The sequence below is a fragment of the Zonotrichia albicollis genome, chromosome 33 (assembly GCF_047830755.1).
Source record: "Zonotrichia albicollis isolate bZonAlb1 chromosome 33, bZonAlb1.hap1, whole genome shotgun sequence".
Taxonomy (NCBI): Eukaryota; Metazoa; Chordata; class Aves; order Passeriformes; family Passerellidae; genus Zonotrichia; species Zonotrichia albicollis.
Genome location: NC_133851.1, coordinates 2742909 through 2763132, shown reverse-complemented (window position 1 = coordinate 2763132; position 20224 = coordinate 2742909). Strand labels below are relative to the sequence as shown.

The 20224-nt window shown below is 53.7% G+C and overlaps 2 protein-coding genes across 5 annotated transcripts in view; one reads left to right on the top strand and one right to left on the bottom strand.

The window, feature by feature from the left end:
• The window catches only part of R3HDM2 (R3H domain containing 2), a 98305-nt gene extending 96614 nt beyond the window's left edge, over positions 1–1691 (bottom strand). The window contains exon 1 of the mRNA XM_074530547.1: positions 1570–1691. The gene's annotated coding sequence lies outside the window, so the exon portion shown is untranslated. The remainder of the gene's footprint in view (positions 1–1569) is intronic.
• Positions 1692–3373: 1682 nt separating this feature from the next.
• Positions 3374–9549, top strand: LOC141726140 (inhibin beta C chain-like). Of its 4 annotated transcripts, XM_074530553.1 has the most exons (5): positions 3417–4055; positions 4194–4209; positions 4348–4403; positions 5881–6373; positions 9291–9549. In XM_074530553.1, exons 1-5 carry the CDS (start codon positions 3521–3523, stop codon positions 9532–9534), a joined length of 1344 nt encoding a protein of 447 aa, XP_074386654.1. In that variant the 5' UTR covers positions 3417–3520; the 3' UTR covers positions 9535–9549. The 4 variants fall into 4 exon arrangements, with proteins under 4 accessions (XP_074386655.1, XP_074386652.1, XP_074386654.1 ...); XM_074530552.1 differs by lacking the exon at positions 4194–4209 and having other exon boundaries at positions 4332–4403; XM_074530554.1 differs by having other exon boundaries at positions 3374–4403.
• Positions 9550–20224: the final 10675 nt, after the last annotated feature.

The window sequence follows — 20224 nt, the reverse complement described above, 5'->3', positions numbered from 1 at the left end:
AAAAGGGGAAACACCTCCAGGAAATTTGAGGTTTTCTTTTGGTTTAAATCACCTCCAGGAAAAGGGAAAACACCTCCAGGAAAAGGGAAAACAAATCCATGAAAAGGTGAATCACATTCAGGAAAAGGGGAATCACCTCATGGAAAAGGGGAAACAAATCCAGGAAAAGGGAAAACATCTCCAGGAAAAGGGGAAACAAATCCAGGAAAAGGGAAAATATCTCTGGGAAAAGGGGAATCGCCTCATGGAAAAGGGGAAACAAATCCAGGAAAAATGGAAACATCTCCAGGAAAAGGGAAATGACATCCGGGAAAAGGGAGAACACCTCCAGGAAAAGGGGAATCACATTTAGGAAAAGGGGAATCACATCCAGGAAAATGGGAAACATCTCCAGGAAAAGGGGAATTGCATCCGGGAAAAGGGGAATTACATCGAGGAAAAGGGGAATCGCCTCATGGAAAAGGGGAAACACATCCGGGAAAAGGGGAAACACATTCAGGAAAACGGGGAAATGTCTCCAGGAATAGGGGAATTACATCCAGGAAAAGGGGGATCGCCTCCAGAAAAAGGGGAATTACATAGAGGGAAAGGGGAATCGCCTCATGGAAAAGGGGAAACAAATCCAGGAAAAGGGAAATCACATCCAGGAAATTTAAGGTTTTCTTTTGGTTTAAATCACCTCCAGGAAAAGGGGAAACACATCCAGGAAAAGGGAAAATATCTCTGGGAAAAGGAGAATTGCATAGAGGAAAAGGGGAATCACATTGGGGAAAAGGGGAAACGTCTCCACGAAAAGGGCAATCCCACCCAGGACAGCGTTTCAGAGCCCCCACGCTGTCCCTGAGGACACCCCAGCACCGCCCCCGCCCCCGGTACCGGCGGCTCTCGGGCTCCACGTGCTCCGCTCACGGGCCCGGGGCGGCGGCTCCGGGAGAGCCCCCGGGAAGCGCCGGGAGCGGCGGAGACACCGCGGGAACGGGCACCGAGAGGGGCACGGCGGGAACCGGACCCGGAGAGCGGCGGGACAGGAACCGAGGCTGGACCCCGAGACGGGCACGGCGGGAACCGGGTACCGAGAGAGGAGACCGGGAGCCGGAACCGGAGATGGGACGGAGCCAGACCCCAAGAGCGGCGGGACGGGAACCGGGGCCGGACGGGAACCGGACCCCGAGAGGGAAGACCGGGAACCGGAGCCGGAGCCCGAGAGGGGCCGGACGGGAACCGGGGCCGGACGGAGCCCGCACCGAGCGACCCCGAGAGGGGCAGGAACCATCCCCGGGAACCATTCCCGAGCCGGGAACTCCGTCCAGGAACCATCCCCGGGAGCAGCTCCGGGAACCATCCCCGAACCGAGAACCATCCCCGGACCGGGACCCATCTCGGGAACCATGCCGGGAACCATCCCCGGGAGCAGCCCCGAACCGAGAACCATCCCCGGGCCGGGAACCTTCCCCGGGCACCATTCCCGGAGCAGCCCCGGCCCGAGAACCCCCCCCCGTGCCCGCTGCCCCGCGATCGCCCCGGTGCCCCCAGCCCCGCTCCCCCCCCCCCCGCCCCCGCCACACTTACCGGGACCGGGCCGCGCCGCGCCGGGCCCTGCGCCGCGGGGCCGCCGCCGCCACCCCGGGCCGGGCCGGGGCTGGGCCAGCCCTGCGGGGTGGGGCGGGATGGGGATGGGGAGGGGGGGGAGGGGGGGGTGAGCGGAACGGGGAAAAACGGGAAAGAAACGGGAAAAAAAAAAAAGGGAAAGAGGAGGCGGCCCCTCCCCCGCGGCGTGCGCGCTGCGTCAACGCGCCGTGCGCGCTGCGTCATCATCGTGCGCCCGCTGCGCCCGCGTTGCTGTGGCAACCGGAGGGACGCTACGCGGGAGGGGCGGGGGCGCCCCCTGGCGGCGTGGAGGGAGAGAGGCGCCTTTTATGGAAAGGGGCGGGGCGATGGGCGGGGCTATCGACAGGCTCCGCCCATCACGTATAGCTCCGCCCCCTCGGGGGTCCCGCACGGGCCGGGGTCCTCCGAGCGCGGGGGGTCCCGAATTCCCCAGGGATCCCAAATTCCCCAGGGGTCTCACATGTGCCCCGTGACCCCACATTTCCGTCCCCTGGGATCCCAAACTTTCCAGGGGTCTCACATCTCCCCGGGGATCCCAAATTCCCCAGGGATCCCACAGCTCCCAGGATCCTCTATCCCCGGGGATCCCAAATTTTCCAGGGGTCCCACATGTGCCCAGTGACCCCGAATTCCCCAGGGGTCCCACACCTCTCCTGGGGTCTCACATCACCAGAGATCCCACATCCTGTAAGATCCCACATCACCAGGGACCCCAAATTCTGCAGGGATCCCACATTTCCCTGAGGATCTCGCATCACCAGGAATGCCAGAGCCCCTAGGACCCTCCGTCCCCAGGATCCCAAATTCCCCAGGGGTCCCAAACTTTCCAGGGATCCCACATTTCCCCGGGGGTCCCACATCCCCAGGAGCCCAAATTCCCTGGGGATTCTCCATCCCCGGGAACCCCACATCTCTGGACACCCCTCATCCCCCCATGGATCCCTCATCCCCCAGGGAACCCCGATCCACCTGGAATTCCCTTTCTCTGAGGATCCCCCATGGATTGGGATCTCCCATCTCCAACCACCCCTCGACCCCCCCAAATCCCCTTCTCTGGGGATCCCTGACCTCCAGAGATCCCCAAAGACCCCTTGACCCCCCAAAATCCCCTTCCCTGACCTCCAGAGATCCCCCTACCCTCGGGGACCCCCCCATTGGTGAGGATCTGCCATTTTCAGATTTCTCCACCTCCAACCACCCCTCGACCCCCCAAATCCCCTTCTCTGGGGATCCCCAACCTCCAGAGAACCCCCATTGGTGGGGATCTCCCATTTTCAGATATTTCCACCTCCAACCACCCCTCGACCCCCCAAAATCCCCTTCCCCGACCTCCAGAGATTTCTCCACCCTCAGGGATCCCCCATTGGTGGGGATCTCCCATTTTCAGATTTCTCCACCTCCAACCACCCCTCGACCCCCCAAAATCCCCTTCCCTGACCTCCAGAGATCCCCCACCCTCGGGGATCTCCCACTGACCGGCATTTCCCATCTCCAGAGATCCCCAAAGACCCCTCGACCCCCCAAAATCCCCTTCCCTGACCTCCAGAGATCCCCCTACCCTCGGGGACCCCCCCATTGGTGGGGATCTCCCATTTTCAGATTTCTCCACCTCCAACCACCCCTCGACCCCCCAAAATCCCCTTCCCTGACCTCCAGAGATCCCCCACCCTCGGGGACCCCCCAGCTCCGTGTCCCTCCAGGATCCTCCCGGTGTCCCTGGGAGTCCTCACCGCGTCTCTGCCGGTGCACCGGGCCGGGATGGCACCGAGGTGACACCGGGGTGTCCCCAATGTCCCCCCCGAGCAGCCCCAGCCCCACCGGCCCCGCTCCACCTTAACGGGAGCGGCGGCTCCGCTGTGCCCGGGCGGCTCCGGCGGAGCTCGGGGGCGTTGATCTCGCCCGGGATCAGCCAATGTTCGCGGCCGCGTCGGGAGAACGAGCCCGGTGCTCCCGGCTCAGCCCCGCTCCTCTCCGGGCTCCCGTTCTGCTGCTCGGACCTGCCGGGAGTCGCTCCCGTTGTCACCTCCCGCCACCGGGGATGTCGCTGACCGTGCTTCTCCTCCTGCTGAGCCTCCCGCGGGTGGCCGGTGCCAAGGGCGGCTGGTGCCCGGTGTGCGGGGTGGCCTCGCTGGCCCCCGGGGCTCAGCGGGACGCGCTCCTGGCTCTGGCCAAGCAGAGCATCCTGGCCAAGCTCCGGTTACCGGGCAGGCCCAGCGTGCCGCGGCCGCCGTCCCGGGGCTCGCTGCTCACCGCGCTCCGTGCCATGCTGCGGGACGGGGCTGCCACCCCCGGGATGCCCCGCGATGCCACCCCCGGGGTGCTCCAGGATGGATCTGACACCCCCGGGATGGTCCGGGATGGATCCGGTACCCCCGGGATGGTCCGGGACGGGGCTGCAACCCCCGGGATGATCCGGGATGCCAGCCCCGGGATGATCCAGGATGACAACCCCGGGATGATCCGGGATGCCAGCCCCGGGATGCCCCGGGATGGATCCGGCACCCCCGGGATGATCCGGGATGCCAGCCCCGGGATGATCCGGGATGTCACCGACACCCCCGGGATGATCCAGGATGCCACCGCCACCCCCGGGATGCCCCGCGATGCCATCCCCGGGGTGCTCCAGGATGGATCCGCCACTCCCGGGATGGTCCGGGACGGGGATGCCAGCCCCAGAATGATCCGCGATGCCACCCCCGGGACGCCCCGGGATGGATCCGGCACCCCCGGGACGCCCCGGGACGGCGGCGGGACGGCGCTGCAGGAGTACGAGCTGCTGAGCTTTGCTGAGCCCGGTGAGGGCGGATCCTGCGGGTTTGGGGCACCGCGGAGGGAGGGAAGGAGGGAAGGAGGGAGGTGCGGGGCAAGGCCGGGTGCGGGGACGCCGCTGCTGGAAGCGGGGACACCCTCGGAGCTGCCCGCTTGGGAGGGTGGCACATGCGCTGCTCCACCGTGGCACCTGTTGGCCACTCGGGCTGAAGCCTCCCCCTTGTGCTGGAGGTGAAGGGGTGGCGTGGCCACGTTTTCCTAAAATGGGATTTTTTAGCCTCGGTTTTCTGTCGGCTCCTAGCGTGGGGATGGAGCTGCGCAGCTCGCTGTGCCTCCACATCCCGCCCAGAGCAGTGGGTGCCTCATTTCACTCCAGAATCTGCTGCTTCTGCAAGGAGAAAACTCCCCAAAACACACTCAGGGCTCCTGAAAAGAAAAATAAATATCACCACTGGGAAAAAAGTATTCAATTTCTCACAGACAGCTTTCCTTGGTGACCCCGTCTCACAGCGCATCCTGAACTGTCACAGACACATTTTCTGAAAAATCCCTTTGCCAGGATTTCTCTCCTGAGAAGCTGAGAGGCCTCAGAAATGAAATATAAACAATATTATGAAATATATGAAATATAAACAAAAATATAAATAATGATTATCTGCTGCTGTGGAATGCAACAGGTGCATCTGTGATTGGTCTTGTGTGGTTGTTTTTAATTAATGGCCAACCACAGTTCAGCTGTCCTGGACTCTCTGAGTCTGTCACCAGTTTTTATTCTGATTCTTGTCTGGCCTTCTGATGGCTCCTTTCTCTTTCTTTAGTATAGTTTGAATATATCATTTTCTTATGATATAATATGACATTATATGATGATATGATATGATGTTATATGATATGATATTATATTATATGATATGATAAATAAATTATAATGTAATGTAATATGTATAATATAATACACTATGATTGATATGATATAATATATGTATTACATTACATTACATTATATTAAATGTATTCTATTACATTGTATATAATATAATATAATATAATATAATATAATATAATATAATACAGCTCCTTTCTCTTTCTTTAGTATAGTTTTAATATATCATTTTCTTATCATATAATATGACATTATATAATATGATATTATATGATAAATAACTTGTAATGTAATATGTATAATATAATACAATATGATTGATATATGTATTACATTACATTACATTACATTGTATATAATATAATATGGTATAATAGGATATAATATGATATAATACATATAATTAATATAATATCATATAACTTAATATAATGTAATGTAATTTATATTATATTATATTATATTGTATCGTATCGTATCGTATCGTATTATATCAGCCTTCTGAGAACTTGGAGTCAATTCTCATCTCCCCTCTCACCTTGGGGACCCTCACAACACCACAACAGGGCTGGGCCAGGATTTCCCTTCACTCTTGACCCCGCTCTTGCTTCTCTGCTCAGGACCCTCCACTCCCCGCAGCGTCCGCCTCCATTTCCACTTCTCCCCGGAGCTGTCCAGGAGCACTGAGATCCAGCAGGCCTCGCTGTACCTGTTCTGGCCATCCCCTGGGAGCCACCCTGTCACCATCAGGCTCCTCCAGCCGGACCCAGCCCTTCCAAACCTGACCGTGAGCAGCGAGACCCGGCTGCAGGTGCGGAGACCCGGCTGGACCACGCTGGACATCGGAGCAGCGGCGCAGAACCTCTTCACCCAGGGCACCCCGCTGCTCACCGTGCACCTGGAGCTGCCAGAGGGCTGCGGGTCCCCTCTGCCAGCCCAGCACAGCGATTCCCACCGGCCGTTCGTGGTGGCCAAAGCCCGTTCCAGGGCTGCCCACCGTGTCCGGCGGCACGGCGTGGACTGCGGCGCGGACCCGCGGATGTGCTGCCGCCGGGAGTTCTTCGTGGATTTCAAGGAGATCGGCTGGGAGGATTGGATCATCCAGCCCGAGGGGTAGGTCTTGCGGAGATAATCAAAATTCCGCAACTTTTTTTGTGAAGTTTTGCGGAAGTTGTAAAACCGGTGTGTTTATGACAGCGCTGGACGCATGTGGGAATCGTTCTTTTAAAATTACACACGTACCTGTGGGGACTTCAGGTCCCTTTTTATCCCCTTCTCAAATTTCACAATAGGCTGTGAAAGGGACAAGATGGGCACCACGATGCTGGTACCTGTGTTTTGTGGAGATAAACAAAACTCCACAACTTTTGTGGAAGTTGTAAAACCGATGTGTTTATGACAGCGCTGGACGCATGTGGGAATCGTTCCTTTAAAATGACATGTGTTCTTCTGGGGACTTCAGGTCCCTTTTTATCTCCTTCTCAAATACATGGTACCTGTGTTTTGCCGAGATAATCAAAATTCCACAACTTTTGTGAAGTTTTGTGGAGATAAAACTCCAAAATTTTTGTGGAAGTTGTAAAGCCGATATATTTATTACAGCGCTGGACGCATGTGGGAATCGTTCTTTTAAAATTACATGTGTACCTCTGGGGACTTCAGGGTCCTTTTTATCTCCTCCTCAAATACATGGTACCTGTGTTTTGCGGAGATAATCAAAATTCCACAACTTTTTTGTGAAGTTTTGCGGAGATAAACAAAACTCCACAACTTTTTTGTGAAAGTTGTAAAGCCAGTATGCTTATTACAGCATGTGGGAATCATTCTTTTAAAATTACACTCGTACCTCTGGGGACTTCAGGTCCCTTTTTATCTCCTCCTCAAATACATGGTACCTGTGTTTTGTGGAGTCAAACAAAATTCCACAACTTTTGTGAAGTTTTGCGGACATAAACAAAACTCCACAACTTTTTTGTGAAAGTTGTAAAGCCAGTGTATTTATTACCGCTCTGGATGCATGTGGGAATCATTCTTTTAAAATGACATGCATACTTCTGGGGACTTCAGGTCCCTTTTTATCTCCTTCTCAAATGCATACGCACACAATTTCACAATAGGTTCATACATGTTCATTTTTATGAATTTTGCGTGACATTTGCTGCCAGCTCTTCTTCATCAGAAAGAATTCTTTCACACAAGTTGTCTGCCACAGCCATGGACAGCGCACCAGGAGAATGAGGTTGGGTATGTTCCCTTCGATGGCCATGGGAGCCACCTCAGTCTCCATGGGTGTTTGTTGTCGCCCCCAATAACAAAGTTCTCACTGTCCAATCTTGTGCCATCTTTTGTCACCTTCTGGGAGTCCTCTGGTAGGTCCACTCCAATGACTGTCCACGGAGAAAACCTGAAAACAAAAGCTTTGGTGGCCAAAGCTTGAAATGCTTGTGAGGCTGAGACAGAGTAGAAATTCTCCAGAATAGAAATCCATTTAGATTTGGGTGAAATGTGCATCTTTAAATCTGTGTGGCCCAACTGCAAGGCCTAGGCTCAGGGGAAACTGAGTAGAAATTCTCCAGAGCAGAAATCCATTTTGATTTAGGTGAAATGTGCATCTTTAAGTCTGTGTAAAGTGACTGCAAGGCCTAGGCTCAGGGGAAACTGAGTAGAAATTCTCCAGAGCAGAAATCCATTTTGATTTAGGTGAAATGTGCATCTTTAAATCTGCGTAGCCCAACTGCAAGGCCTAGGCTCAAGGGAAACAGAGTAGAAATTCTCCAGAGCAGAAATCCATTTTGATTTAGGTGAAATGTGCATCTTTAAATCTGTGTAGCCTGACTGCAAGGCCTCAAGGGAAACTGAGTAGAAATTCTCCAGAGCAGAAATCCATTTTGATTTAGGTGAAATGTGCATCTTTAAGTCTGTGTAAAGTGACTGCAAGGCCTAGGCTCAGGGGAAACTGAGTAGAAATTCTCCAGAATAGACATCCATTTTGATTTGGGTGAAATGTTCATCTTTAAGTCTGCGTAGCCCGACTGCAAGGCCTAGGCTCAAGGGAAACTGAGCAGAAATTCTCCAGAGCAGAAATCCATTTTGATTTAGGTGAAATGTGCATCTGTAAGTCTGTGCAACGTGACTGCAAGGCCTAGGCTCAAGGGAAACTGCTTGAATGAAGGACAGAGATAAGGGGGGGAGACAGAGGGTGATAAAGAGAGACTGCTGTGGAAGCAGGTCAGCCTGGCCTAGGAATTCTTTCTGATAAAGAAGAACCAGCGGCAAATGTCACGCAAAATTCATAAAAATGAATATGTGTGAACCTATTGTGAAATTGTATGTATGTGTATTTGAGAGGGGGATAAAAAGAGACCTGAAGTTCCCAGAGGTACACATGTCATTTTAAGGAGAGAAATCACGTCGTGCGTCCGGCTCTGTAATAACAAACATACATGTTTTATTTTTCAGCATCAGTCCCATTACATGGTTATGACAATGGGAAGATGCCACCAGCTCACATCCCAAGCAGCAGACAAAGAACTTAATGCTACAACTCACTTTATAACTTTTTTTGACCAATCACCCAAAGCAAAAGCACATTGACAGTAGTTTTATCCAATCACCATAAGCACAGGTACCTTTGGTTAAAACAATGCTTGCTTATTTCCAATACAATACCTGCTTGTAAGCCTTAAACACAACACACAGAGCTCCATTATTAAGCTTTAACTTTCCTAATATCTTGCTGGATAAACTTTCTGCAGCTTAGAGAGCTATTCAGACAAGTGTTAATACACAGACCATTGTTCTATTTGTCTTTGCTTTTCTACAGTTTATGTAATTTTTCGGCTGACCTATCTCATGGCTGCTGCATAGCTCTGCTGTGTCCGAGGCCTGCATCTTGCAGCTTTCCCAAAACCCTCTAATTTTGTAGATTCCCAGCTATGTTTTCCAACCCCAGAGACTCAACTCAAAAAAACCTACATTTCGCTTAAATCCAAACGGATTTCCACCCCGTAAAATTTCTCCTGTGCCTCAGGTACCACATGAATTACTGCTCGGGGCTGTGCCCACTGCACATGGCCGGCGTCCCCGGCCTGGCCGCCTCCTTCCACACGGCCGTGCTCAACCGCGTCAAGGCGGCGAGCGCGGCGGCGGCCGTGGATTCCTGCTGCGTGCCCACGCGGCGCCGCCCGCTCTCGCTGCTCTACTACGACCGCGACGGAAACATCGTCAAGACCGACATCCCCGACATGATCGTGGATGCTTGTGGCTGCACCTGAGCGGGGAGGGAGAGGGTGGGGTGGGATGGGGTGGGGTGGGGTGGGATGGGATGGGATGGGATGGGATGGGATGGGATGGGATGGGATGGGGTGGGATGGGATGGGATGGGATGGGATGGGATGGGATGGGATGGGATGGATGGGATGGGATGGGGGTGCGCCTTCCCAGCTCCTCCTGGCTGGATGGACGGACTGATGGACAGAGGGACTGAGGGGCTGAGGGACTGATGGACTGATGGACTGAGGGACTGATGGACTGACAGACTGATGGACTGAGGGACTGACGGACAGATGGATGGACGGACTGACGGACTGAGGGACTGAGGGGCTGAGGGACTGATGGACTGAGGGACTGATGGATGGACAGACTGATGGACTGAGGGACTGATGGACTGATGGACAGATGGACTGAGGGGATGAGGGGCTGAGGGACTGATGGACTGAAGGACTGACGGACTGAGGGGCTGAGGGACTGAGGGGCTGAGGGACTGAGGGGTTGAGGGGCTGAGGGACTTCTCCTGACAATCTGAGGGACTGATGGACTGAGGGGCTGACAGATGGACAGACTGAGGGACTGATGGACTGACGGACTAACGGACTGATGGACTGAAGGGCTGAGGGGCTGAGGGGCTGAGGGGTTGAGGGGCTGAGGGACTTCTCCTGACAATCTGAGGGACTGATGGATTGAGGGGCTGACAGATGGACAGACTGAGGGACTGATGGACTGACGGACTAACAGACTGATGGACTGAATGACTGATGGATTTATGGACTGACGGACTTCTCCTGATAGACTGGCGGACTGAGGGACTGAGGGAGTGACGGACTGATGGACTTCTCCTGATGGACTGATGGACTGAGGGACTGACGGACTTCTTCTGGATGCTGCAGAACCCGTATCAGGACAGTCCCTCTGTCTGTCTGCTCCATCAGTCCCACCCAGTGCTGCTGGGACTGGTGAGGACACAGGGCAGGGGTCACCCCACGGTCCCACCCGTGTGCAGGGAGGCTGAGGAGGGAGAGAAAAGGGAAATCAACCCCGGGGGGAGGAATTGTCTCCCTCTCCAGGCACCCCAGTGTTCAATAGGGACTCCCAGTGGTGTGTGCACGTGTGTGCCCTGTCATTCCCTGACACATCCTTAGTGCTCCTGGCACAGGACAGACGCGGGATGGCACAGGACAGACCCAGGATGGCACAGGACTGACCCGGGATGGCACAGGACAGACACAGGGTGACACAGAACAGATCCAGGGTGGCACAGGACTGACCCAGGATGGCACAGGACAGACCTGGGATGGCACAGGACAGACCCAGGATGGCACAGGACTGACCCGGGATGGCACAGGACAGACACAGGGTGACACAGAACAGATCCAGGGTGGCACAGGACTGACCCAGGATGGCACAGGACAGACCTGAGATGGCACAGGACAGACCCAGGATGGCACAGGACTGACCCGGGATGGCACAGGACAGACACAGGGTGACACAGAACAGATCCAGGGTGGCACAGGACTGACCCAGGATGGCACAGGACTGACCCGGGATGGCACAGGACAGACTCGGGATGGCACAGGACAGACCTGGGATGGCACAGGACAGACCCGGGATGGCACAGGACTGACCCAGGACGGCACAGGACAGACCTGGGATGGCACAGGACTGACCCGGGATGGCACAGGACAGACTCGGGATGGCACAGGACAGACCTGGGATGGCACAGGACAGTTCTGGAATGGCACAGGACTGACCCAGGATGGCACAGGACGGACTCGGGATGGCACAGGACAGATCTGGGATGCCGCAGGACAGACTCGGGATGGTGCAGGACTGACCCAGGATGGCACAGGACAGACCCAGGACGGCACAGGACAGACCCAGGATGGCACAGGACTGACCCTGGATGGCACAGGACAGACACAGGATGGCACAGGACAGACCCAGGGTGGCACAGGACAGACCTGGGATGGCACAGGACAGTTCTGGAATGGCACAGGACTGACCCAGGATGGCACAGGACAGACTCGGGATGGCACAGGACAGACCTGGGATGGCACAGGACTGACCTGGGATGGCACAGGACTGACCCAGGATGGCACAGGACAGACTTGGGATGGCACAGGACAGACCTGGGATGGCACAGGACAGACGCAGGATGGCACAGGACTGACCCAGGGTGGCACAGGACAGACCTGGGATGGCACAGGACAGACCTGGGATGGCACAGGACAGACGCAGGACGGCACAGGACAGACACAGGATGGCACAGGACAGACCTGGGATGGTGCAGGACAGTAAAATCCCCCTGAAAAATCCCTTTGCCAGGATTTTTATCCTGAGAAGCTGAGAGGCCTCAGGAACAAAATGCAAACATTGATTATCTGCTGCTGTGGAATGCAACAGGGGAATCTGTGATTGGTCTCATGTGGTTGTTTTTAATTAATGGCCAATCACAGTCAGCTGGCTCAGATTCTCTGGTCAGTCACAGGATTTTATTATCATTCCATTTTTTTTATTCCTTGCCAGGCTTCTGATGAAATAATTTCTTCTATTCTTTTAGTATAGTTTTAAAATCATATATATAATAAAATAATGAAACTTCCTTCTGAAATGGATGAAATCCTTTCTTCTATTCTTTTAGTATAGATATAATATAATATAATATAATATAATATAATATAATATAATATAATATAATATAATATAATATAATATAAATATCATAAAATAATAAAACAGCCTTCTGAAACGGATGAAATCCTTTCTCCTATTCTTTTAGTACAGTTTTAATATAATGTAATATATATAATAAAATAATAAACCAAGCCTTCTGACACTTGGAGTCAAGATTCCCATCTCTTCCCTCACGCTGTGAGCACCACCACAGTGGTCTGTAATTCCCACCAGGAAAGGGCAATTCCCTTGCTGGGACCAAATCCCCCATTCCACCAAAACCACCTGAATTTGGCCATCCCTGCCCCAAATCAGGGCAGAACTGAGAAATTCATTTTTTTCCTTCTGGAGCAGACGGATTTAGGGGCAGCCTCAGCCCCCAGAGCATCCCCTGGGCTCCTCCCTGGCCCCGTGCCCCTCGCCAGCGTGGTGACACCAAAGTGGGACATGGGACACGTCAGGGCCGTGAGAGCAGGGGGCAAAGGGCGGCTCTGACACTTCTGCCCCGTTACGTAACCGGGCTCGGGTTTCTCCACCTGTCCCCCGTGTGCCAGGACCTGCAAAAAGGGGAGATCTCGGGGGTTTAGCTGCTCTGAGTGACCCCAAGATGTGTTAGAAAATCTCTTTGCCCAGCCTGGTGGTCGAAGGAGGAGGCAGAATTCTTCTATTCTCATTCTCAGGGTTATTTATTGTTTCTTATCTATAAAATTCTGTCTTTTGGCCAGCTGAGGTTTGCTCAGCGAGACACTCTGCCTGCCCCTAGGAGAGTGTTGTATTTTTATACTAAAAACTGTGTGTACAATATTTACAATTAATTCCCAATACCTATAACCCATGTTAGACAGTGAGCTTCTACTCTAAACCAATCCCAAAAGTGCCACCATCACAGCAGAAAATGGAGAACAAGAAGAAGAAGGAGAAGAAGGACAGGACATGCCCAGATTCCTCCATCTTGCCTCCTGAACCCCCATTCTAAAAACCCCAAAATTCTACATTTTCACCCAGTGATTAATTCACTGTCATTCTACTCAAACTCTTGTGGCTTGTAACTCCTCACACAAAGCTGGTGATTGTTTCCAGCCCTTGGGGTGGTGTTAGTTTTTTATACTAAAAACTACCTGTGCTTTATTTACAATCATTTTCCAATACCTTTCACCTGTGTCAGACACTGAGCTTCTGCTCTAATCCAATCCCAAAGTGCCACCATCACCCAGAAAATGGAGAACAAGAAGAAAAAGGAGAAAGAGGAATCTGGGCATGTCCAGTCCATCTTGCCTCCTGAACCCCCATTCTAAAAACCCCCAAAAAATCCATTTTTCACCAGGTGGGGAGAGGCTCAGAAGAGTGAAGAGGTGCTTGGAGACCTTCTCCCCATCCAGCTCCACATCCTGTCCCTGCTCCAGGAGCAGTGAGGCACATGAGCACGGATGGGTCATCCTGGAGGGCTGGAGACATTGGGGAAGGGATGGGAGGGACATAAATGTGGGACAGGATTGCACACATCCTCCCAGCAGCCCTGCTGGAACAGGGGTGGGTCATCCTGGAGGACTGGTGACACTGGGGAAGAGATGGAAGGGATGGAAGGGACACAAACAGTTTGTCACACATCCTCCCCCTGCCATGCTGCAGTAGAGTTGGGTTGTCTTGGACGACTGGAGAGGGGATGGAAGGGACACAAACATGTGGCAGTTTGTCACACATCCTCCAGCAGCCCGCCTGGAGCAGGGATGGGTCATTCTGGACGGCTGGTGACACTGGAGAAAGGATGGAAGGGACACAAGCAGTTTGTCACACATCCTCCACCTGCCATGCTGGAGCAGGAATGGTTTGTCCTGGAGAGCTGGAGAAGGGATGGAAGGGATGGAAGGGACACAAACGTGTGGCAGCTTGTCACACATCCTCCCACCTGGAGCAGGGATGGGATGTCCTGGAGGGCTGATGACACTGGGGAAGGGATGGAAGGGATGGAAGGGACACAAACCTGTGGCAGCTTGTCACACATCCTCCCAGCAGCCCTGGCTGGAGCAAGGATGGGCTGTCCTGGAGGGCTGATGACACTCCTGAAGGGATAGAAGAGATGGAAGGGACACAAATGTGTGGCAGTTTGTCACAAATCCTCCCACCTGCCGTGCTGGAGCAAGGATGGGATGTCCTGGAGGGCTGATGACACTGGGGAAGGGATGGAAGTGATGGAAGGGCCACAAACCTGTGGCAGCTTCTCACACATCCTCCCAGCTGGAGCAGGGATGGGTTGTCCTGGAGGGCTGGAGAAGGGATAGAAGAGATGGAAGGGACACAAACGTGTGACAGTTTGTCACATATCCTTCCAGGAGCTCTGATGGAGCAGGGATGGGTCATCCTGGAGGGCTGGAGAAGGGATGGAAGGGACACAAACCTGTGGCAGCTTGTGCACACATCCTCCCAACCCTGGCTGGAGCAGAGATGGGTCATCCTGGAGGGTTGGTGACATTGGGGAAGGGATGGAAAGGACACAAACCTGTGGCAGTTTGTCCCACATTCTCCCACCTGGAGCAGGTATGGTTTGTCCTGGAGGGCTGGTGACACTGGAGAAGGGATGGAAGGGACACAAACCTGTGGCAGTTTGTCACACATCCTCCCAGCAGCCCTGCTGGAGCAAGGATGGGATGTCCTGGAGGGCTGATGACACTCCTGAAGGGATGGAAGGGATGGAAGGGACACAAACCTGTGGCAGCTTGTCACACGTCCTTCCAGCAGCTCTGATGCAGCAGGGATGGGTCATCCTGGAGGCCTGGAGAAGGGATGGAAGGGACACAAACCTGTGGCAGTTTGTCACACATCCTCCCATCTGGAGCAGGGATGGGCTGTCCTGGAGGACTGGCGACACTGGAGAAGGGATGGAAGGGATGGAAGGGCCACAAACCTGTGGCAGATTGTCCCACATCCTCCCATCTGGAGCAGGGACCCCCATCTCCCAGGTCCAGGTGTCCCCAGGGAAGGGAGGAAGGCTCAGGGATCGATCCCGTCTGGGACCCAAGGCCGCTTGCGCAAACCCGGGGAGGGTTTGGTGTTTGTTTTATCCCTTCCTTTTCCAACTCCTCGCTTCACTGTCTATATTTATTGAACAAACAGCTGCCCTGGAGCCAGTGCCAAGCTCCCTGGGATGCAGCAGCTGTGGGGACACGGGGAAGGGACAGCAGAGCCCTGGGCTGCTCCTGTGGCCCTGCAGACCCCTCAGCTCCAGCTGCACAACCCTGAGAGGTTTTTTCACTTTTCCACTCCCAAGGAAAGAGGCACCCTCACCCTAATCCTAAACCTAATCCTTCCTCACCCCAGCACAGCTCAGCAATTCCAAAGTGGCCCTTCCCATGGAGGATGAGGAGGGTGCAGCCAGGGCAGAGTGATCCTTCCTCCCTGCCACGACTCCCTGCTCTGCTGGTGTCCCCTGATTTCTCAGGAGGGTTTGGAAGGGGTGGGATTTTGTCTTGTTGGGACCAGTCAGGCCAGTGGGGAGCCCACCCTGCAGCCCCCAGCAATGCCTTGGGGACATGGAATCAATCCAGATGTGACACAGATGAGGACAGACACGATGTCCCCTTGGTCTCCACTCCTGGAGGGAAGAGTGATCCTTCCTCCTTGCCATGTGATCCTTCATGAAGAATGGTCCTTCCTCCCTCCCTTGTCCTGTTGGGACCAGTCAGGCCGGTGGGGAGCCCACCCTGCAGCCCCCACCACAGCCATGGGGACATGGAATCGGTCCAGATGTCAGGTGGGGATGTCCAGATGACACAGATGGGGACATGGCACCCATGGAACCAATCCAGATGCAACGGGGACAGACACGATGTCCCCCTGGTCTCCACTCCAGGAGGGAACAATGATCCTTCCTCCCTGCTCTGCTGGCGTCCCCTGATGTCTCAGGAGGCTTTGGAAGGGTTGGCTGAGGCCCAGGGCCGGGATTTTGCCCTGTTGGGACCAGTCAGGCCAGGAGGGAACCCACCCTGCGGCCTCCAGCCCAACAATGCCAGGGGGACATGGACACAACCTCAGCAATGTCATGGGGGTGTGACATCCATGGAACCAATCCAGATGTGACACAGGTGGGGACAGACACGATGTCCCCTTGGTCTCCACTCCAGGAGGGAACAATGATCCTTCCTCCCCGCTCTGCTGGCGTCCCCTGATTTCTCAGGAGGTTTTGGAAGGGGTGGGATTTTGTCTTGTTGGGACCAGTCAGGCCAGTGGGGAGCCCACCCTGCAGCCCCCAGCAATGCCTTGGGGACATGGAATCAGTCCAGATGTGACACAGATGAGGACAGACACAACGTCCCCTTGGTCTCCACTCCTGGAGGGCAGAGTGATCCTTCCTCCCCTCTCTGCTGGCGTCCCCTGATTTCTCAGGAGGGTTTGGAAGGGCTGGGATTTTGCCCTGTTGGGACCAGTCAGGCCAGTGGGGAGCCCACCCTGCAGCCCCCAGCACAGCAATGCCATGGGGACATGGACAGGACCCCAGCCCAGCAATGCCAGGGGGACATGGAATCAATCCAGATGTGACACAGATGAGGACAGACACAACGTCCCCTTGGTCTCCACTCCTGGAGGGAAGAATGATCCTTCCTCCTTGCCATGTGATCCTTCACGAAGAATGATCCTTCCTCCCTCCCTTGTCCTGCTGGGACCAGTCAGGCCGGTGGGGAGCCCACCCTGCAGCCCCCAGCACAGCCATGGGGACATGGAATCAGTCCAGATGTCAGGTGGGGATGTCCAGATGACACAGATGGGGACATGGCATCCTTGGAACCAATCCAGATGTGACAGGGACAGTCACGATGTCCCCCTGGTCTCCACTCCAGGAGGGCAGAGGATCCTTCCTCCCCGCTCTGCTGGCGTCCCCTGATGTCTCAGGAGGGTTTGGAAGGTTGGCTGAGGCCCAGGGCTGGGATTTTGCCCTGTTGGGACCAGTCAGGCCAGGGGGGAGCCCACCCTGCGACCCCCAGCCCAGCAATGCCAGGGGGACATGGACACAACCTCAGCAATGCCATGGGGGTGTGACATCCATGGAACCAATCCAGATGTGACACAGCTGGGGACAGACACGATGTCCCCTTGGTCTCCACTCCTGGAGGGAACAATGATCCTTCCTCCCCGCTCTGCTGGCGTCCCCTGATTTCTCAGGAGGCTTTGGAAGGGGTGGGATTTTGTCTTGTTGGGACCAGTCAGGCCACTGGGGAACCCACCCTGCAGCCCCCAGCACAGCCATGGGGACATGGAATCAATCCAGATGTGACACAGATGAGGACAGACACGATGTCCCCTTGGTCTCCACTCCTGGAGGGCAGAGTGATCCTTCCTCCCCTCTCTGCTGGCGTCCCCTGATTTCTCAGGAGGGTTTGGAAGGGCTGGGATTTTGCCCTGTTGGGACCAGTCAGGCCAGTGGGGAGCCCACCCTGCAGCCCCCAGCACAGCCATGGGGACATGGAATCAATCCAGATGTGACACAGATGAGGACAGACATGCTGTCGCCTTGGTCTCCACTCCAGGAGGGAAGAGTGATCCGTCGCCTGATGTCTCAGGAGGGTTTGGAAGGGTTGGCTGAGGCCCAGGGCTGGGATTTTGTCTTGTTGGGACCAGTCAAGCCAGTGGGGAGCCCACCCTGCAGCCCCCAGCCCAGCCACGGGGATGTGACATCCATGGAATCACTCCAGATGTGGCAGAGGTGGGGACAGACACGCTGTCCCCTTGGTCCCCACCCCAGGAGGGGACAGAGGCTCTGCAAGCAGAACCAGCAGCCCCTGAAGCAAAGGTCCAAGCCGGCTGTGCCAAGTGTTCCCTGGGCTCCCGGGAGGGGTGGGAATTTCTCCCAGTGCCTTCCCTTGCCTTGAGGGGAGTTAATGTTTAATTCCCAGCGCCAGGGCCCGTTCCCAGGCAGCCCCACCGCCCTGGGCACCGCTGCTCTTCCCCAGCAAGGGGAAACGGCCTCAGGCTGGCTCAGGAGAGGGTTGGGTTGGAGATTAAGGAAAATCTCACCATGGAAAGGGTGGCCAAGCCTGGAATGGGCTGCGCAGGGCAGTGGTGGAGTCACCGCCCTTGGAAATGTTCAAAAATATCTGGGGATGTGATTTAGGGGTGGCCTTGGCTGTGCTGGGGTAATGGTTGGGCTCAATGATGCAGGTTTTTCTGATTTATTCCATAATTCCACAGTTAATTCCATTATTCCATGATTAATTCCATGAGTCCGTGATTGTTTCCATTATTAATTCCACGATTCCATGATTGATTCCATGATTAATTCCATTATTAACTCCATGACTCCATGATTAATTCAATTATTAATTCCATGATTAATCCCATGATTAATTCCATGATTAATTCCATTATTAATTCTATGATTAATTCCATTATTAATACCACGATTCCATGATTAATTCCATTATTATCTCCATGATTCCATGCTTAATTCCATTATTAATTCCATTACTAATCCCATGATTAATTCCATTATTAACCCCATTATTAATTCCATTATTAATCCCATTATTAATTCCACGATTCCATGATTAGTCCCACGACTCCATTATTAATTTCATTATTAATTCCATTATTAACTCCATGGCTCCATGATTAATTCAATTCTTAATTCCATGATTAATCCCATGATTAATTCCATGATTAATACCATTATTAATCTCATTATTAATTCCATGATTTAATCCCATGATTCCATGATTAATACCATTATTAACTCCATGATTCCATGATTAATTCCATTATTAATTCTATTATTAATTCCGTGATTCCATGATTAACTCCATGATTCCATGATTAATTCCATTATTAATTCCATTATTAATTCCATGATTAATCCCATGATTAATTCCATTATTAATTCCATGATTCCATGATTAATCCCATGATTCCATGATTAATCCCATGATTGATTCCATGATTAATACCATGATTAACTCCATGATTCCATGATTAATTCCATTATTAATTCTATTACTAATTCCATGATTCCATTACTAATCCCATGATTAATTCCATGATTAATTCCATGATTCCATTATTAATTCCATTATTAATTCCATGATTCCATGATTAATTCCACGATTATTCCCATCATTAATTCCATTATTAACTCCACGCTTCCCCGCCCAGGTGCTGCCGCACGCACTCCTGGTGGGGGTGGTGGCTCAGCCCGGCCGTTGTCACCTCCAGGCCAGGTCACCGGGTGCCACATTCACCCTGACGGCCACGGGGTCAGAGAACCCGGGAGCCGCGTGTGCACCTGGTGCTGGGCCCGGGGGGACCTTGGCGGTATTTTGGTCAGGTCAGTGCCTGGGCTTTGCTTTCTGGGAACCGCTTAATCAACAACACAATTATGCAACGGGTGCAAGAGCTCCGCGCTCACCCCTGCCCCAGATCTGGGGCTGCAGCGTGCCGGGGGGCACGAGATGAGAGGGGAGGGGATGGGATGCTCTTGGCGAGCTGGAGGTGCTCTGGGGGTTCATGAGGTGCTGCCCCATGCACAAAAATCCAGACAGGCTCAACAGGATTAATCCCATTGGGGAGACTCCACTCACACCCTGGGTGGGTGCTCTGGAGAGTTCTATTCCATTTTGCCACATCTTGTCTCCTGTTTTCTGTCTGTTCCACAGTCCTAAAAGTGGTTCTGGGAGCTGGCAGGGAAGGGGGAACACAGCACAGCAGGGATGGGATGATCTTGCTGAGCTGGAGGTGCTCTGGGGTTCGTGAGGTGCTGCTCCATGCAGAGGGATCCAGGCAGGTTCAATGGGGTTAATCCCTTTGGGGAGACCCAGCTCAGAGCCAGGGTGGGTGCTCTGGAGAGTTCTATTCCATTTTTCCACACTTTGTCTCCTGTTTTCTGTCTGTTCCACAGCTCCAGTCCTGGTTCTGGGAGCTGGCAGGGTTGGGGGAATACAGCACAGCAGGGAATGGGTTCTCTTACCAAGCTGGATGCGCTCTGGGGGTTCATGGGGTGCTGCTCCATGCACAGGGATCCAGGCAGCTCCAACA